At 56.6% G+C, this 14,523-nt stretch overlaps 6 protein-coding genes and 1 non-coding gene across 7 annotated transcripts; 4 read left to right on the top strand and 3 right to left on the bottom strand.

Moving 5' to 3' along the window:
• Window positions 1-310: 310 nt before the first annotated feature.
• Window positions 311-2,457, bottom strand: EHS24_003895 (uncharacterized protein; the record flags this gene model as incomplete). The annotated part of the gene is made up of 14 exons (XM_028619531.1): window positions 311-463; window positions 513-683; window positions 725-782; window positions 822-875; window positions 916-1,060; window positions 1,106-1,113; window positions 1,155-1,261; window positions 1,302-1,352; window positions 1,394-1,548; window positions 1,588-1,700; window positions 1,744-1,802; window positions 1,840-2,011; window positions 2,052-2,187; window positions 2,229-2,457. 14 exons carry the CDS (start codon window positions 2,455-2,457, stop codon window positions 311-313), a joined length of 1,611 nt encoding a protein of 536 aa, XP_028472104.1.
• Window positions 2,458-3,016: 559 nt separating this feature from the next.
• On the top strand, window positions 3,017-5,038 carry EHS24_003894 (uncharacterized protein; the record flags this gene model as incomplete). The annotated part of the gene is made up of 7 exons (XM_028619530.1): window positions 3,017-3,085; window positions 3,122-3,382; window positions 3,420-3,652; window positions 3,731-3,763; window positions 3,807-3,939; window positions 4,001-4,025; window positions 4,068-5,038. The coding sequence occupies 7 exons, from the start codon at window positions 3,017-3,019 to the stop codon at window positions 5,036-5,038; spliced, it is 1,725 nt and encodes a 574-aa protein (XP_028472103.1).
• A 47-nt stretch (window positions 5,039-5,085) lies between these two features.
• Window positions 5,086-7,104, bottom strand: EHS24_003893 (uncharacterized protein; the record flags this gene model as incomplete). The annotated part of the gene is made up of 8 exons (XM_028619529.1): window positions 5,086-5,133; window positions 5,169-5,258; window positions 5,297-5,336; window positions 5,373-5,819; window positions 6,299-6,382; window positions 6,434-6,820; window positions 6,858-6,961; window positions 7,066-7,104. 8 exons carry the CDS (start codon window positions 7,102-7,104, stop codon window positions 5,086-5,088), a joined length of 1,239 nt encoding a protein of 412 aa, XP_028472102.1.
• Window positions 7,105-7,416: 312 nt separating this feature from the next.
• Window positions 7,417-7,497, bottom strand: EHS24_003892. Its single transcript has one exon. It is a non-coding gene; the product is annotated as a tRNA-Ser (tRNA).
• A 1,100-nt stretch (window positions 7,498-8,597) lies between these two features.
• Window positions 8,598-9,287, top strand: EHS24_003891 (uncharacterized protein; the record flags this gene model as incomplete). Its single annotated transcript, XM_028619528.1, has 1 exon — window positions 8,598-9,287. One exon carries the CDS (start codon window positions 8,598-8,600, stop codon window positions 9,285-9,287), a length of 690 nt encoding a protein of 229 aa, XP_028472101.1.
• A 296-nt stretch (window positions 9,288-9,583) lies between these two features.
• Window positions 9,584-10,273, top strand: EHS24_003890 (uncharacterized protein; the record flags this gene model as incomplete). Its single annotated transcript, XM_028619527.1, has 1 exon — window positions 9,584-10,273. One exon carries the CDS (start codon window positions 9,584-9,586, stop codon window positions 10,271-10,273), a length of 690 nt encoding a protein of 229 aa, XP_028472100.1.
• Window positions 10,274-12,404: 2,131 nt separating this feature from the next.
• EHS24_003889 (uncharacterized protein) lies at window positions 12,405-14,189 on the top strand (the record flags this gene model as incomplete). Its single annotated transcript, XM_028619526.1, has 3 exons — window positions 12,405-12,542; window positions 12,584-13,364; window positions 13,417-14,189. The coding sequence occupies 3 exons, from the start codon at window positions 12,405-12,407 to the stop codon at window positions 14,187-14,189; spliced, it is 1,692 nt and encodes a 563-aa protein (XP_028472099.1).
• Window positions 14,190-14,523: the final 334 nt, after the last annotated feature.

Raw genomic sequence — 14,523 nt, 5'->3', positions numbered from 1 at the left:
CGTGTGGCTCGCGTCCATGGCCACATTGTGGCATCAGCTGGGGGAGTGTGGGTACCAACGTGACTGTGCATGTATCCTTTGGAGCACTGTGAACCCGCATTGTGTTGCGCATGAAACCTCTGGCCGGCCTCTGGGCTGCACGGGTTGCATGAGGGAACATCTTGATCACAAAGACGACGTGAGGTTTAGATAACAGACGGCAACAGCGCAACATGCTCCGCCGGCAATTTCCGATTACACCGACCATCTCTGGCCCCGCAATATCCATCGCAGTGGTTGGTCCACCTGAAGCCTGACTACTGCTCGTTGACTAATGCTCGTCCGTCTCCTGGATGACAGTCTCCTTGAACTTGCGACTGGGCACGCGTCGCTCAAACAGAATGTCCAGCTCTCGGAACGACCGCCCTTTGGTTTCTGGAAGCCGAAAGTAGGCCCAGACAAAGGCCAAACCGGCCGAACCCGCCTGTATGGTGTCAGGTCGTGAAACGCCGCAGGCATGTATGGGTACTCACCCAGAAGAACCCCGCCTTTCCCTTCCAGTTCCATGCCGTCGGGTTGATCTGGTAAGTGGCCAGGAGACCGGCAACAATCTTGGTGATGTTGTACACGTTTCGGGCAAGGCCGACACTCTTGGCACGCAGCCGAGTCGACGACACTTCACCAACAATGGCGTATGCCAAAGGCTATGGAGTCAGCGCTGCTGCTCAAGATGCTTTCTGCTCACTCCCGTTGTAAAGTCGTAGACAAACACCCATGCAAATATCAAAGCAGCTTGGCCCCAGCTGTTGGCGTCAGCTCGTTTCGACTTTCCAGGCACTCACGCTGCTGATTGCGAGTTTGCGGCCGGGAAGGCCACGGCGCCGACGAGGAGTAAACTGTTGCATTAGCACATCGCCTTGACAGAGGGCCACTTACAGCAACGTCATCGTACCCAAACCCCAAAGGAAGATGGTCCGGCGGCCGAAGAAGGTCATCGTGACCCACGAGCCACATGTACCAATAAACGCAAGCGCTTTAACTCCGAGACCCAGGTTGAATGAGTTGGCCGTGTTAAAACCGGCTGCATTGATGTTAGTATGCTGTGACATGAGCATCGATGACGGACCTTGTTGGCTGGGCAGCGTTAGCACGTTGTTCACAGGCTCTTGGCTTACAAGAAGTATGTGGGCTGGTTGGCAAACTGTGTGCCAGATAGAATTTGGCATGCCCAGGCGATGCAGACAATCTCTGTACGACGAAGATCAGTCCCCCTGAAGCAATCCTGGAGATTATCAGCGTCATGGGTATACCGTGGCACATACAAAGTACGAGGTTCCGCTCTGGTGCTCCTTTTCGAGGTTTGTGACGCGGACCTGGTGGCGTAAGTTACGCGTCTTGGCGGCCACGAACCCACCATCATGGCCACGATCTGCTCGGGCTGGGTCTTTGCGCCACGCTTTGCCAGCCTGGCAACCGACCGCTCCGCATCTTCGAGCCGTCCAGCGCGAACCAGGTAGAAGGGACTCTCCGGCGCTAGAGTTGCAAGGATGAACAGGGGAATTGGCCAGACTTTGCAGGTCAGCAACAGTTATGGCTATTTCGACCCACCCCATTGGACGGCGAATGGGATTTTGAACGCCCACTCGTCGGTCCGGCTCGACACCGAGACAAGGACGCCGCTGGCAATGAACTGTCCGGCGACCCAACAGAGATTGATGTAGCTGATGGTAAGTACGGGTCCTCGTGGTGTGTGTTTCTACCCACGTGGTGAGATAACCGCGGAGGTGGATGGGTGTCACCTCACTCGCATACGCAACAGCGGACTGGCGTGATCAGACGGGTTTACGCTGGAAGGCTTACACTAGAGAAGGCTCCCCATGGGAGACCACAAAGGAACATTCCGACGAATAGAACCTCCACAGTGGGAGCGTAGAAGACAATAAAGATGAGACCGGTAATAAGAACCAGAAAGATTTGAATGGTGCGCCTGTACCCGTACCGATCCTGGAACCAGGAGCTGATGAAGATACCGCTGAAGAGTTAGGATACGGTACAAGCGCCAGGGTGCGTACAAGAAGTTGCCAATGACACTGGATTCGGTGAGGGCAGTCTGCCACGCCGGCGAAAGCTGGTAGCCAGTCTTGGGGTTGCCGGAATAGTGGCCATACTTCTGGCGGTAGGGAGTGAGACCAGTGACCTGAGAGAGAACTGCTGTTAGGATACTTCTGATCTGTGCACATCCAGCTCACGACCGGTATCGTAGCCATCCATCACGATCACGAGGGAGATGGCGATGGACCAGATTACCGCCCACCGGTAGGTTCTGAGGGACTCGCGCAGACCCATCGCGGCCTCTGCTTCCTCCGCAGCGATGGCATCCTGGAGGATTGTTTGCTGAACCTTCTCTTGCTCAATGTGTTGGACATCACCCTTCTCGTTGTCGCCGAGCTTGGGGTGGTGGTCGAGTGTGGGGGTCATTGTAGTAAGTGGAGTCTCCACGACTAAGATTCTGGGGATGTGGGAGCCCCTTTGGTCACTGGCATTTATGGGCATCCAAACACTGTTCGAATTCGGCGAACTATTGAGTACAGCCGGACGCCACATCCCGTAGACGGCAATGCCAAGAGTGCGTTTGTGAGCATTGTGTGGTGCCAAGTCGGCCTAGGTGGAGTACGCATCGTCACCAACGACTGCCAAGCTGGGTTAACTAACCCGCGCCAGCAATGTGCTCACACGAGCGCTATTAACGAGTGCCAAGTTGCCGTAAAGAACATGGGCTAACAAGTGGTCACACGGCTAGTATCGGCGGTGCCCCGAACTTTTGGTCGGTGACTCGCCGAAACAGAAGCAAGAATACAAACATTTCGGCGAGATTGGGGTCATGAGTGCGGATGAGATGGGTGAAATTCGGCGAGATGTGCCTGCACGTGTTGTCGGCTGTCGGTGATCACCGGCTACGCTGAACGCTTATATGGGATTCAGTAGTGGGATCCAGCTTGGAGAACGTCTCAGCACACAACACCTCAATCACACCAACATGACTCGCACCATCGTTTCTGCACATGGCATCACCAAGGCCTGGTGGAAGGGCGCTACAGTGTACCAGGTGGGCGGGCTCCGAAGTGGCGTTTGCTGACGTCAGATTTACCCTTCGTCCTTTTGTGATTCCAACGGCGACGGCGTGGGTGACCTTGGTGGCATCACCAGCAAGCTCGACTACCTCAAGGACCTTGGCGTGGATGTCGTATGGCTCTGTCCCATCTTCAAGTCGCCCCAATTGGACATGGGCTACGACATTTCAGACTACAAGGACGTCCACGCTCCCTACGGGTCAGTGGCGGACGTGGATAAGTTGATTGCCGAGCTTCATGCCCGGGGTATGAAACTGGTCCTTGATTTGGTCGTGAGTCATCCACTTGGCCTAATTGCTCACCCACAAGGTGAACCACTCCAGTGACGAGCACCCTTGGTTCATCGAGTCCAAGTCATCCAAGGACTCGCCTAAGCGTGATTGGTACATTTGGCGACCCGCCAAGTACGACTCGGACGGTAACCGCCACCCACCGAACAACTGGCGCGCCTCTCTTGGCGGTGGCTCGGTGTGGGAGTGGGATGAAGGGACGCAAGAGTACTATCTGCACTACTATGTTGCCGAACAGCCAGGTGAGGAGCTGTACCCGATCCAGACCTGACCGCAGACCTCAACTGGGAGAACCCCGCCGTCCGTGAAGCCGTGTACGACCTGATGAAGTTTTGGCTTGACAAGGGTTGCGATGGCTATCGAGTGGGTAGCTCGAGCTGAGCTGTGTACTGCTAATTGTATTTAGATGGACGTCATTGGGCGTATTTCCAAAGTATGTCCGGACCAAACAACCCATGCTGACAGCAGGACACGACCTTCCCGGACGCGCCGGTCATCGACCCCACGGCCAAGTGGCAGGAGTTTGGCCGCAAGCCTGGGTGAGTCACTACTCTCACAACTGAAGCTTACCTCAGTCCCCGTGTTCACGAGTTCCTCCAGGAAATGCACAAGGAGGTTCTTTCCAGTACGCTACATCTACTCCAATAAAGCCCCTGCTCACATTCAGAATACGACGTCCTTACGGTCGGCGAGTTCAATCAGATTGATTTCACCACCATGCTCAAGTTCGTGCACCCGAGTCGCAACGAGCTGCAAATGGGGTTCAACTTTGACCACGTCAACATTGGCCTGTCGCCGTCGGAACGTTACCTGATTCAGCCTTGGGAGCTCAAGGAACTGAAAGCAATCCTCGCCCGGTGGCAGAGTTTCCGCGAGACGGGCGCGTGGCATGCCTCGTACCTCGAGAACCACGACCAGCCGCGCAGCATTTCCCGCTATGCCAATGACTCGCCCGAATGGCGCGTCGCCAGTGGCAAACTCCTTGCGATGATGCATGCGACAATGTTTGGCACCCTCTACGTCTACCAGGGCCAGGAGATTGGCATGATCAACTTGCCCAACACCTGGCCGCTGGAGGAATGGAAGGATGTCCAGACGCAAAACGTTGTCACGGCCATTTTCAAAGCAGGTATCGACGTCGAGGCCAAGACCAAGCTCGCGTATGTCAAGGCCCGTGACAATGCGCGCTCGCCTATGCAATGGAGCGCCGAGCCGGGAGCTGGGTTCTCTTCGGCCGAGCCGTGGATGCGGATTCCAGATGACCACAAGGTTTGCAATGTGGCGTCGCAGCTTGAGGATGCCGACTCGGTACTCTCGTTTTGGCGCCAGATCATCAAGTTCCGCAAGGACCACGAGGATGACCTGGTACGTCTCAGTTTCGTTATCCAAGCTGACTGTCAGGTGTATGGCAACTTTACGCACCTGTCTCCCGAGGACAATGAAGTGTTTGCCTACGTTCGGGCCAACAGCCTGCTGGTCGCCCTCAACTTTACCGACCACCAAGTCGCTTACCAGCCTCCCATTAGCGTGAAGGGAGCGACCTTGCTCAAGTCGACAGCTCCAGCCGCTGAAGCTTGTCTGGAGGACACAGTAGTGCTCAGCCCTTACCAAGGTGTCGTTTATCAGTTGACCGTTTAGATAGCACAATGCATCTGGATCGGGAAGGCACGCAGTCGTTTTACATCCTAGACGACCGACTCCGTTATGGGCATTATTCTCATCGTCTTCTTCAGCTGTCGGTAAGCTCCGTCCGCAAACGTCAACTTACCAAGCTTACAACCTGCGGTGTGACCCCGTCGACCTCTGAGCTGTCCTGCTGTGCAATGATAAAGCTGGCAATGAAGAGCACCTTGTTCCTCTGGTCGTCAGCCCACCGCGATGATGTCGCAGACCAACCATGCTACATCCATTTGCTGCGAGATAGTCTTGCGGTGTCCTATCGTGTCAGCTTGGCCACGCACGGATGGCTTACATGTCCAGTAGTCGCAGCACGCTTTGCGTAATGGCGTCTTTGTGCGGGGTATTCGCGGCGGTCGCAAGCTGCTGCAACTCGAAGCGTGCCAGGGCCTGCGTGACAAGGATATTTGCCTTGCACGCTTCGAATCCTGGCGAGTCGTAGGGTGAATTTGGCGTCAACTCGGCCGGCAGCGACTCGAGTTCGTCGTTGAGCCGGAGGAGGATGGATTGAATGGCGGTGCCGACGTCTGGTGGCATGTCGCGAAGGAGTCTGAGGATGCGCGAGAGGATGCAGAATAGACGTGTCACTCGGAGAAACCCAGCGATGATGGGCGTGACGCCTGGAGGCTGTGCAAAGGCTCCAGCCCGAGTGATAAAGTCGTCATCGACCTCGGAAGGTTCTGGAGTGGTGATGTCTTCGTCACTGATGAGCACAGGACAGAGCCTGAGGGCGGCGGTGGTCCTGTCGGATCCATCTACAGTCAGTGACACTGTGCTTTCGCAAGTACGCACAGATGAGCCAAAACGTGCGTGTCCGGATTTCCCGTTCAATGTGATCCGGCATGTCTGAAGGTCGATGACACCCAATGGCGATGGCCAAACGTGACGCCTGCGCCAGAATGACATCGGCGGCGACTGCCCTCTCACGGGAGCGCAGATACAGATAGTCGCAGCTGCGGTCAGCTTTGCCTCCAGGTTAGATCCCCACTATAGAGCCCTGGGCGGTCAGCCAACTAATCGATGCTCGTCTCACCTGACATGGTCCAACCCCGGGTCGTCATAGGTATCTGGGCCCAGTTGACGTGACGCTCGGTGTAATATCCCATGAAGCACTTCGCAGTCAACACCCAAGTCGACACCAAAGTGGGGTACCAGTTCCGAATGAAGGACAGTGTATGCCCCTTGACTGTCAGTGTTTGTCGGTGTGCATGGACAGCTCACCAAGACTGAGCAGGAAGCGTCGGAACGGCACGTCGTGGCGATCGCGACGACTCATGAGCTCCTGTGTGAGGGTTGGCCAGTGCACTATTGGCATGCGTCCGCTGCGGTCAGGTTAGACTGAGCCGAGGAACTCACTATAAACGTTCATGATACAGGCGTAGCACTTCCATGAACGAGTACCACGAGATCACATCCTCGACTTGACAATCCGGGTAGGCCCGCCGCAATGACCTGTCGGAAGGCGCTGATGCTGCAAGTGTCGTTGGCAAGTCGGATGGCGCTGTAGCGGCAAATGTCTGTTGGTCGCTGTCCATCATCGACATGTTGACCGGGAATAGGTCTGGCAGCCATTGGCCGGTGGGGAAGATGTTCTGCAGGAGCTCCATAGCCTCGCCAGTGGATACAGAGGCCAAGGGAGACTCGGGTTCATTGCCGGCGGGTCGTATCGTCGATGGACCGGGGACGTCGAGCACGCTTGAGCCTGCTACCGATGACTCGGATGGAGCGTACGGTCGGCCATATCTGAGAGTGAGCCCTGCACTTTCACAACATCACGCACGGCTTTCGGACCGTTGGCTGGTTGGAAAGAAGGAAGGTACAGCTGGACTTGGCCTGAGTGCAGTTGGCGCACTCGGCCTTCCCAGTGACCTTGATGCATTTGATCTGGTCTGTCAGCTCCGTCCTCCCATCGACACACCTTTCTGCTGCGGCAAATGTCACAACTTGCTACCTGTGGGTGTGAGTGTGGTGCCGTTTCAACCGCCTACCCTCTTCCCCTTGCCCAGGCGGCCGGACTCTGGCGGCATCGGTGCGACTGCTGCGCGCGTAAGTCAAGTGTGTCAGGTGCGTCAAGTGTAAGTAAGTGTGACATGCGATGAATGCCGATGGTGGAATGGAAAGCAACACTGGAGAGGTGGGCGCGGTAAACAGCGGCAATGCCGGCAACAAGTGGAGGTGGCTCAACATCCTCGCCGGCGTTCTCGTCCACCGTCTCTTCAGTCTCACTTGGGCTCCAGCAGTCCCTCCGATCCCCTAGCACCAACAAAAACAGACGTCGCCCCCCACCCCTCTTCCACCCACCAAAAGAAGACGCTCCGATGGCTCGGCTCGTACTCGCTCGACAATGACCTGATTCGAACAGATGCTCCCGAAGGAAATTGATTTCTAGTCAATCGCGTTAACCACTCCGCCACATTGCCTTGCGATGTTTGTTCTCCTGATGCAGGGCTACTGATCCATGCGACAACGAACGCAATCCATGCATGGACGGATGAGGAATGAAAGATTTTGTGGAAAAGTCGCCGTGACGGATGGTGGTGGTGGATGGTGCGCCCCACACAGATCGGCGCGGGCCTTGGGATCGGCGGATACAAACAGCGTGGATCGGCGAGGTGTGTACACTTCGCCCCGATCACTGCCCACAAGTTCCACTCGCCCTCCCACTTCCCGCCCCAGCCTGGTTAACCTGCCCCACTCAATCACGATGTGGGCCACAAGGCTGCTTCTGCACAGCCCTTCCCCCACCAATCTTTGACAAGGGGCATAGAAACCGTACCACTTGGTGTGTCAAACCTCGCCCACTCCTTTACTGATTTTCAAATCATTTTCCTCCGTTTAATTGCCGCGGTGAACAACTTCTGGTCGTACCGGCTGATGCGTGCCAGCACCAAAACCTCTCATCAACCCATTCATTTTGGAGCACTATCCAGTCGACCATTGCGAGGGATCAGGGAGTTTTGAGTGATGGGAAGACGGAGCGGTGGCGAGGCCGCACTTCCTCCCGGCTCCTTTGTACAGTACCATCACTGCCCTTGTGCCAACACTCTGCACAATGTATGCACATGCATCATCGCCGCCGCACCACTCTTGCATCGTCCATTCTTTTTATTCATTGCTTTCGAAGTAGCTGCGAGTTGACCACTTGCCATGTCAGTGCCATTACTCGGCAAGCGACCTACGTATTGTCCACAATGTATGCCGGGGACTCGACGTGCCACTCAGGGCCTTTTGTCGCCTCGTTTCGCCTCGTTCAAACCCCATCACGCATCAGACATGGAGCATGCAACGTCCATCAGTCACGCACCACATACCACAGATACTGATCTCGCCTGGAACAACAAAAGTGATGGCACCACGACGGCTGACCGCTTCTTGGTGGCGTTGCACAATCAAGTTAAAAAAGACCCCCCTCTCCCCGTGCATCATTTGCTTTTTGCCACACTCTTCCCTCTCCCAAACACCACCCACCAGTGGCAACTCCTTAGCCCAAGCTCTTCCCCACCCCTTCACAACCCCTCACATGCTTGTCACTCTCACTCTGGCCGGCATTGTTGCCGCCGGCACGGCCACCGCTGGCGCAGTCACGGCCCTCATCACCAAGACCAAGACCCCCGACGCCGAGGACCAGCACGACAACGACGCCGACGAAAAGTCATCCCTCAAGGCCACAGTCGAAGACGCCGAAGAAGAAGACGTCTACAACCACGGCCACTGCTACTGCGACCACTGCGACCCACCCGACAACCTGGCCACCTTCGCCGAGCTTTTCCCCAACTCACCCATGTCCAACCACTCCATCAAAGATGATGACTACTACTACCACGACACTGTTCGCGTTATTAAAGAACTCCACGAATCGCTGGAAGAGGCCGAGGCCCGCCTTGCCATGCTGGAGGCCAAGCGCTCGTCCACCGCTGTTCACCGCCTCAACCCCTCTGCAGCCGAGTTTGTCCCCAGTGTCCCCGCCTTCAGCACCCCTCCCACTGCCTACAACGTCTCATTCTTCCCTCCCGGTGTCTTTGCTCCGCCTCCCAGCGGTGTCACCTTTTCCGCACCCCCGCCGTTCATGCTTGCCAACAACCCCAACGTGCTCCGCCTCTCCACCCGCAGCCCCACCTTTGGTGACATTTGTTTCGGCTGCGACGACCCGGCCTTCCTCATCCCTGCTCCCCCGTCGCCCCTCCGTGGCGGTTACTTTGGTCACATGTAAGCAAGTTGGCATGCCCCTTGCCTGTGTCCCGCAACTCGTCTCTTTGGCTACCACACTGGCACCGTGTAACCGGACGTGGACGTGAGAAGCGGTGTCCTCCCTGGCACACTGTTTGCATTTCCATACCAGCAAAATGAATCAAATACACACATGTCTCTGTCTAATACCTATCACCCTTGCAGCCTGAGAGCGTGGTATCATACAAACACTGATGGGACATGGGGTACGAGAAAGAGACAGCCCACTGACTGCCCATTTTACCACAAAACACCAAAATCAAACTCCACCATCACCACATGCCAGTCTTCGCCGTAGCCCTCGCCGGGCTCTTCATCGGCACGCTTCTTGCAACCGCAGATCACGTATACGAAACGGAAGAACTCATCGCCGCTGAAAACGCAGTGTGGGAAGAAGTCATGGAGTCTCTTCAAGCGGAAGTCGACCCGTTCGCGCCCGCCCCATACTTTTACCCCGCGTCCTCATCGACGCCACGTGGCTCATGTCCATGCGCGCCATGTTGGCCACCCACTCCTCCCAGCCCTCTGCCATTCGACATACGCGATCCGGACCGCCGTGGAAAGGTTCTCCAGCTCACGCAGCAACTCGCCGGGCTCAGGTTGGGACGACCTTGCTCTCGACTGGCCACGCCGAGCGGGCCGGAGGGAAAACTAGAACCAGATCCGTGGGAGTGTGAACAAGGCGTCTCCCAGTCCGCCACAATAAGGCCGTACTCTTGTTCGGCCCCCCTCACCCCCGAGCGTTCTGTATTGTTCAGCCTGGCAAATGGGGTTGCCGAGGACAAGCGGGTGGATGAGGGGCAGACTCCAAAGCTCAGTGCCGTTCGCACACACCGGCAAGCCACTCGCCCTGAGCCACGGACGGCCCAAGGTGCTGCAAAGCCTCAGACCCGGCGACACAAAGGTAGCAAGAGAACCGTGTATTCTGAGCACCATGTGGGAGCACCTCCACGAAAGGGAAATTCGTAGAGCTACCATACAAGTAGATTCGTAGGACTGAAAGTGAGCGTAGGTTGTCGTGGAGGAGGGTGCGAAGAATGGGAAAACAATGGCCTCCTGAAAGGACTCTGCCAGTACCGACCGCAAGGTTTATTGGACCGTCTTGGGCGGGCAAATAGCCAACGGAAAGATCCTTACGACCTCCAACAGTCGTAGCACCGATTATCATCGACGGGCTTGGTCAGTCACACACAAGGGTGGACGTCCTCCACTGCGGGTCCCCAAGGCACACGTATCCCCAAGCACAGGCTATGAAACAGTCTTCAACAGTCGACGCACACATCTTCGCTCACTTCATCTCACTTCATCTCATCACCATGCTGTCCACTTTTGCACGCGACAAGCGCACGGGAGCTTGCCGAAGCCGGTAGGCAATGACAACCCTCACCCTTACGTTTGTCCTGTCGTCATATTCAGACAAACGCGCTAAGCCCGGCGTACCGGCCCGCGACGGCCGCTACCCCGTCGTCGCTTGCAGCTGACCTCGTCGTGCACGCGGCAGTGAACTCTGCACACCGGCTTCTCAAACTATTCTCAACCCCGCCCGGGGGACAGCAGAGGCTCTGTTGGCTTGGGCGCCACACTGCGCACGGCGTGCCAATCACCCCGCAATCACGCCGAAGTTGCATCTAGCCTGTTGAATAAAAAGCAGGTGTTCACACGATGCCGGCACCTCAACCCCTCGGCACGCCCATGCCCAAGCACCGGCCCGCATTGTGCGGGGCATAGAAGCAAAACAGTGGCAATGCCTTTCTTCCTCCCGGTGCTCGTGTCGGAAAGCCGCGTCCGAAAGGGTCGCGGCCGTCGCTTGGGTGAGCCGGCCAGTGCATTCCGCAGAACTGCGGTTACATCCAACGACCTCGCCGACGAGACCGAGCGTAGCCTTCACATGCCGGTTTTCCCACCGCTTGTGCGCTTGACCTTTTCCCGCGCGCTGCAGCACCACGATGGCGCCGCCTCTCGCTCCGACGTCGCCGAACACGACCGCTGCACACCAAGGGCCAAGGGTTGGTTCTAAGGCACCACCTATGGCGCGGCTGTGACGGCCAACGAGGGACGGAATCGGCTCATTTTCAACTATATCCCGGCCAACATCCACCATGACCGTGGTCCTGTGCGCATCTCGCTGGTAACGAGCAACATGATCCATGATGCGTGGAGCGTGCATAATGGAAAGAGACCATGGTAATGGGGTGCAAGTCTGATGAAACTTACAACTCGCCCCAAATGCAATTCCGGATCAATAACGGCCCGTATTGATGACGGCTCCTCTCCATCCCCATTTCATCGTCGGCCCCACATCGCCGGCTTGTGGTTGGCGTGCAATACACTCAGGCGTGAAACTCTCCCACTCGCACACATGCCGTGTGGTGCCTGCGCAAGGTGGTATCATCTGACTGGAGGCGCAGTGGCTTGAACGCGGCGGCGTTCATTGTCGCCGTGCCAACATCGGGGGGTGCAGCTCCTCACGAAGCAGCCTCAGCTGTGCCTTCCCGGCTGCCTGACTTGCAATGCCGAGGGCACATGTGCTGCTACGGGCCCCGCTTCGATCGCGGGACGGCACGAAAACAGATCAGATACTGCAAAGATAGCAACTGGCGGGCCCCGCTTCCCCGTCCAACGGCTCATTTTAGGACAAGACGATGGCGAGGTGGATCACACAGCAGTGCAGCAGTAGTGGTGTACCGAGGAACGGCTCATTTGGCACAGCTCAGGGAGGCCATGGCAAAGGCACATTGTCTCGAGGTGGGCATGGTGGGGGGGGGGCATAAGCTCATGCCGTCAGAGAAATTAGCCGAGCGGCCGAAAACAAGAGTCCCAACTTGTGGAGTGCCGGGACCCCGACATGGCCCTCCGGGACGGATGTGGCCCCGTCCTATGTGATGATCATCACCCCATACACCGCCATGGTGGCCTGTGGGGACTCATCGGGGCACCTCTTGCCGTCCCTGTCGGCCCGACAGCATACACCAGGTCCCAGAACTAGCCGGCAAGTGGCAGGGAGATCGTAGAGGCACGACTTCTTGGCGAGCAAGAAGCTCGTTATATACCGCTATGACCACGCCCTGGAGTCTTCACCCCCACCAACAACACGATCAACATGTCCCTCGACGACAAGGCTGTTGACATTCAACAGGAAGATGTCAAGGAAATTCCCCAGGCTGCGGCCGGCGAAGTCCAGCACATGAGCGCCATTGAGGCGGCTCGTCTGGAGGGCAAGCGTATGGAAGTCCGCAATGTAAGTGAAGCACGTCAACCGTCTGTGCTGACACCGTCCAGGCGCGTTTCTATGCCGCTGTCTCCGAGTCCAACCTCAAGGCCAGTTCGAAGCGTTCGCTGTGGATGTTCTACTGCATGTTTGTCGCCTTTACCTGCGATTGTGCCAACGGCTACGACGGCTCCGTCATGTCTTCGGTCCTCGCAATGAGCCACTTCCAATCGTACTTCAACGCCAAAGCGAACCTCAACACCAGTCTCATCTTCTCCATCTACACTGCTGGCTCCATGATCTCTGCTCCAATTGCTGCTACTTTCAACGACAGGTACGGCCGTAAAAAGACAATGGGTCTCGGAGGGATTATTATCATCGTCGGAGGTATTTTGTCCGCCACCACTCACACCGTCGCTCAACTCGTTGTCGCTCGTTTCTTGCTCGGTTTTGGTGTCGCCATCATGACGAACGCTGCACCGGCCTACGTTGCGGAATTATCGCCACCGCAGTGGCGTGGGCGATGCGTTGGTCTTTACAACCTTGGATGGTTCGGAGGAGCCATTCCTGCGGCAGCTATCACCTTTGGTTGCTCGTACCTCAACAGCAACCTTCAGTGGCGTATTCCCCTTGCTCTCCAGTGTTTCGCCTGTGTCTTTGTTCTTGCCAACCTCTACTTCATGCCCGAGTCTCCTCGTTGGCAGTTCATGAACGGCAAGGAGGAGGAAGCCTTCCAGTTCCTCGTCGAGTACCACGGCGATGGCGACAGCAGGTCGCCACTCGTTCACTTTGAGATCGACGAGTGGCGTGAGAGCATCGTTCAGGACGGTATTGACAAGCGCTGGTGGGACTGTGAGTTTTGAAATACAGATCATTACAGACTCAGCAAGCTGACGATTCGCAGACGGACCTCTTATTACCTCCCACGCCAACCGCTGGCGTATGCTCCAGGTCTTCCTCATCTCGCTCATTCCCCAGTACACCACTGGCGGCACTGGTTACTTCAACACTTTCATCTACGACATGGTGGGACTGACCAGCACCACCAAGCAGCTCATGATCAACCTCATCGGCCAGTTCATCTCATGTGCGGCTGCTGTCTCCGCCGGTCTCCTGTCCGACAGGATGCCCCGTCGTGGTGCCCTCATCTACGGTACCATCGCCGTTGCCTGCTTCCAGCTCCTCAACACTGGTCTCACCAAGTACGCTGCCGACCGCATCAACAGCGGTGGCGAGCACACTAGCGACGGATTCGGTATCTCGTACGGCTTCTCGATCGGTACCATCATTGTCGGCCAGCTGTCGGGCATTGCCTACTGCTTCGGTTACACCCCGCTCCAGGCCGTCGTCCCTACTGAGGCTCTTGAGACTACCACTCGTGCCAAGGGTCTTGCCTTCTCGTCGTTCGTCCTCGGTGCCATTGGCTTTATCGGCCAGTTTGCCGCTCCCATCGGTCTCGCCAACATGGGCTACAACTACATGTGGGTGTTCGTCGGCCTCGACTTCTTCTGGATCGTCGTCTTCTACTTCTGCGCCGTCGAGTCCCAGGGCCGTACCCTCGAGGAGCTTGCCTGGATCTACGACCAGCCCAACCCCGTCACCGCCTCTAAGCGCAAGGACAAAATTATTGTCGAGACCGATGGCCACGTCGTCGAGGTCGATGAGAAGCAGGCCTAAGGTGAATAGGTCAGAAAATGGTTGTTTTTTGAAGGGTTTTGGCGGAATTTTACGTTGAAAAAGTGTAATTTGAAGGGGACGAGTGAAGTGCTGGGAACGGGGAGAGATGCAAGAATACTCGGTCACTGGTATGCATGCTCCATGAACCACAAACAGCGTTTTGGTGGACTCAGGTTGCCTGGCACTCTCCCTTCCAAGTCAGAGGGCAGCGGGGCTCGGAAGGTTGATGCGGGGAACTCATGATATGTAGTTATCCTCAACAAAAAAGAGTATACATGCAAAGCACATTAGCGCTTTCGCTATCAACGCACATGGCAGACTATCACTCAGAGTG

This window comes from Apiotrichum porosum, assembly GCF_003942205.1.
Source record: "Apiotrichum porosum strain DSM 27194 chromosome Unknown scaffold_19, whole genome shotgun sequence".
Taxonomy (NCBI): domain Eukaryota; kingdom Fungi; phylum Basidiomycota; class Tremellomycetes; order Trichosporonales; family Trichosporonaceae; genus Apiotrichum; species Apiotrichum porosum.
This window is presented reverse-complemented; position numbering and strand designations above follow the sequence as displayed.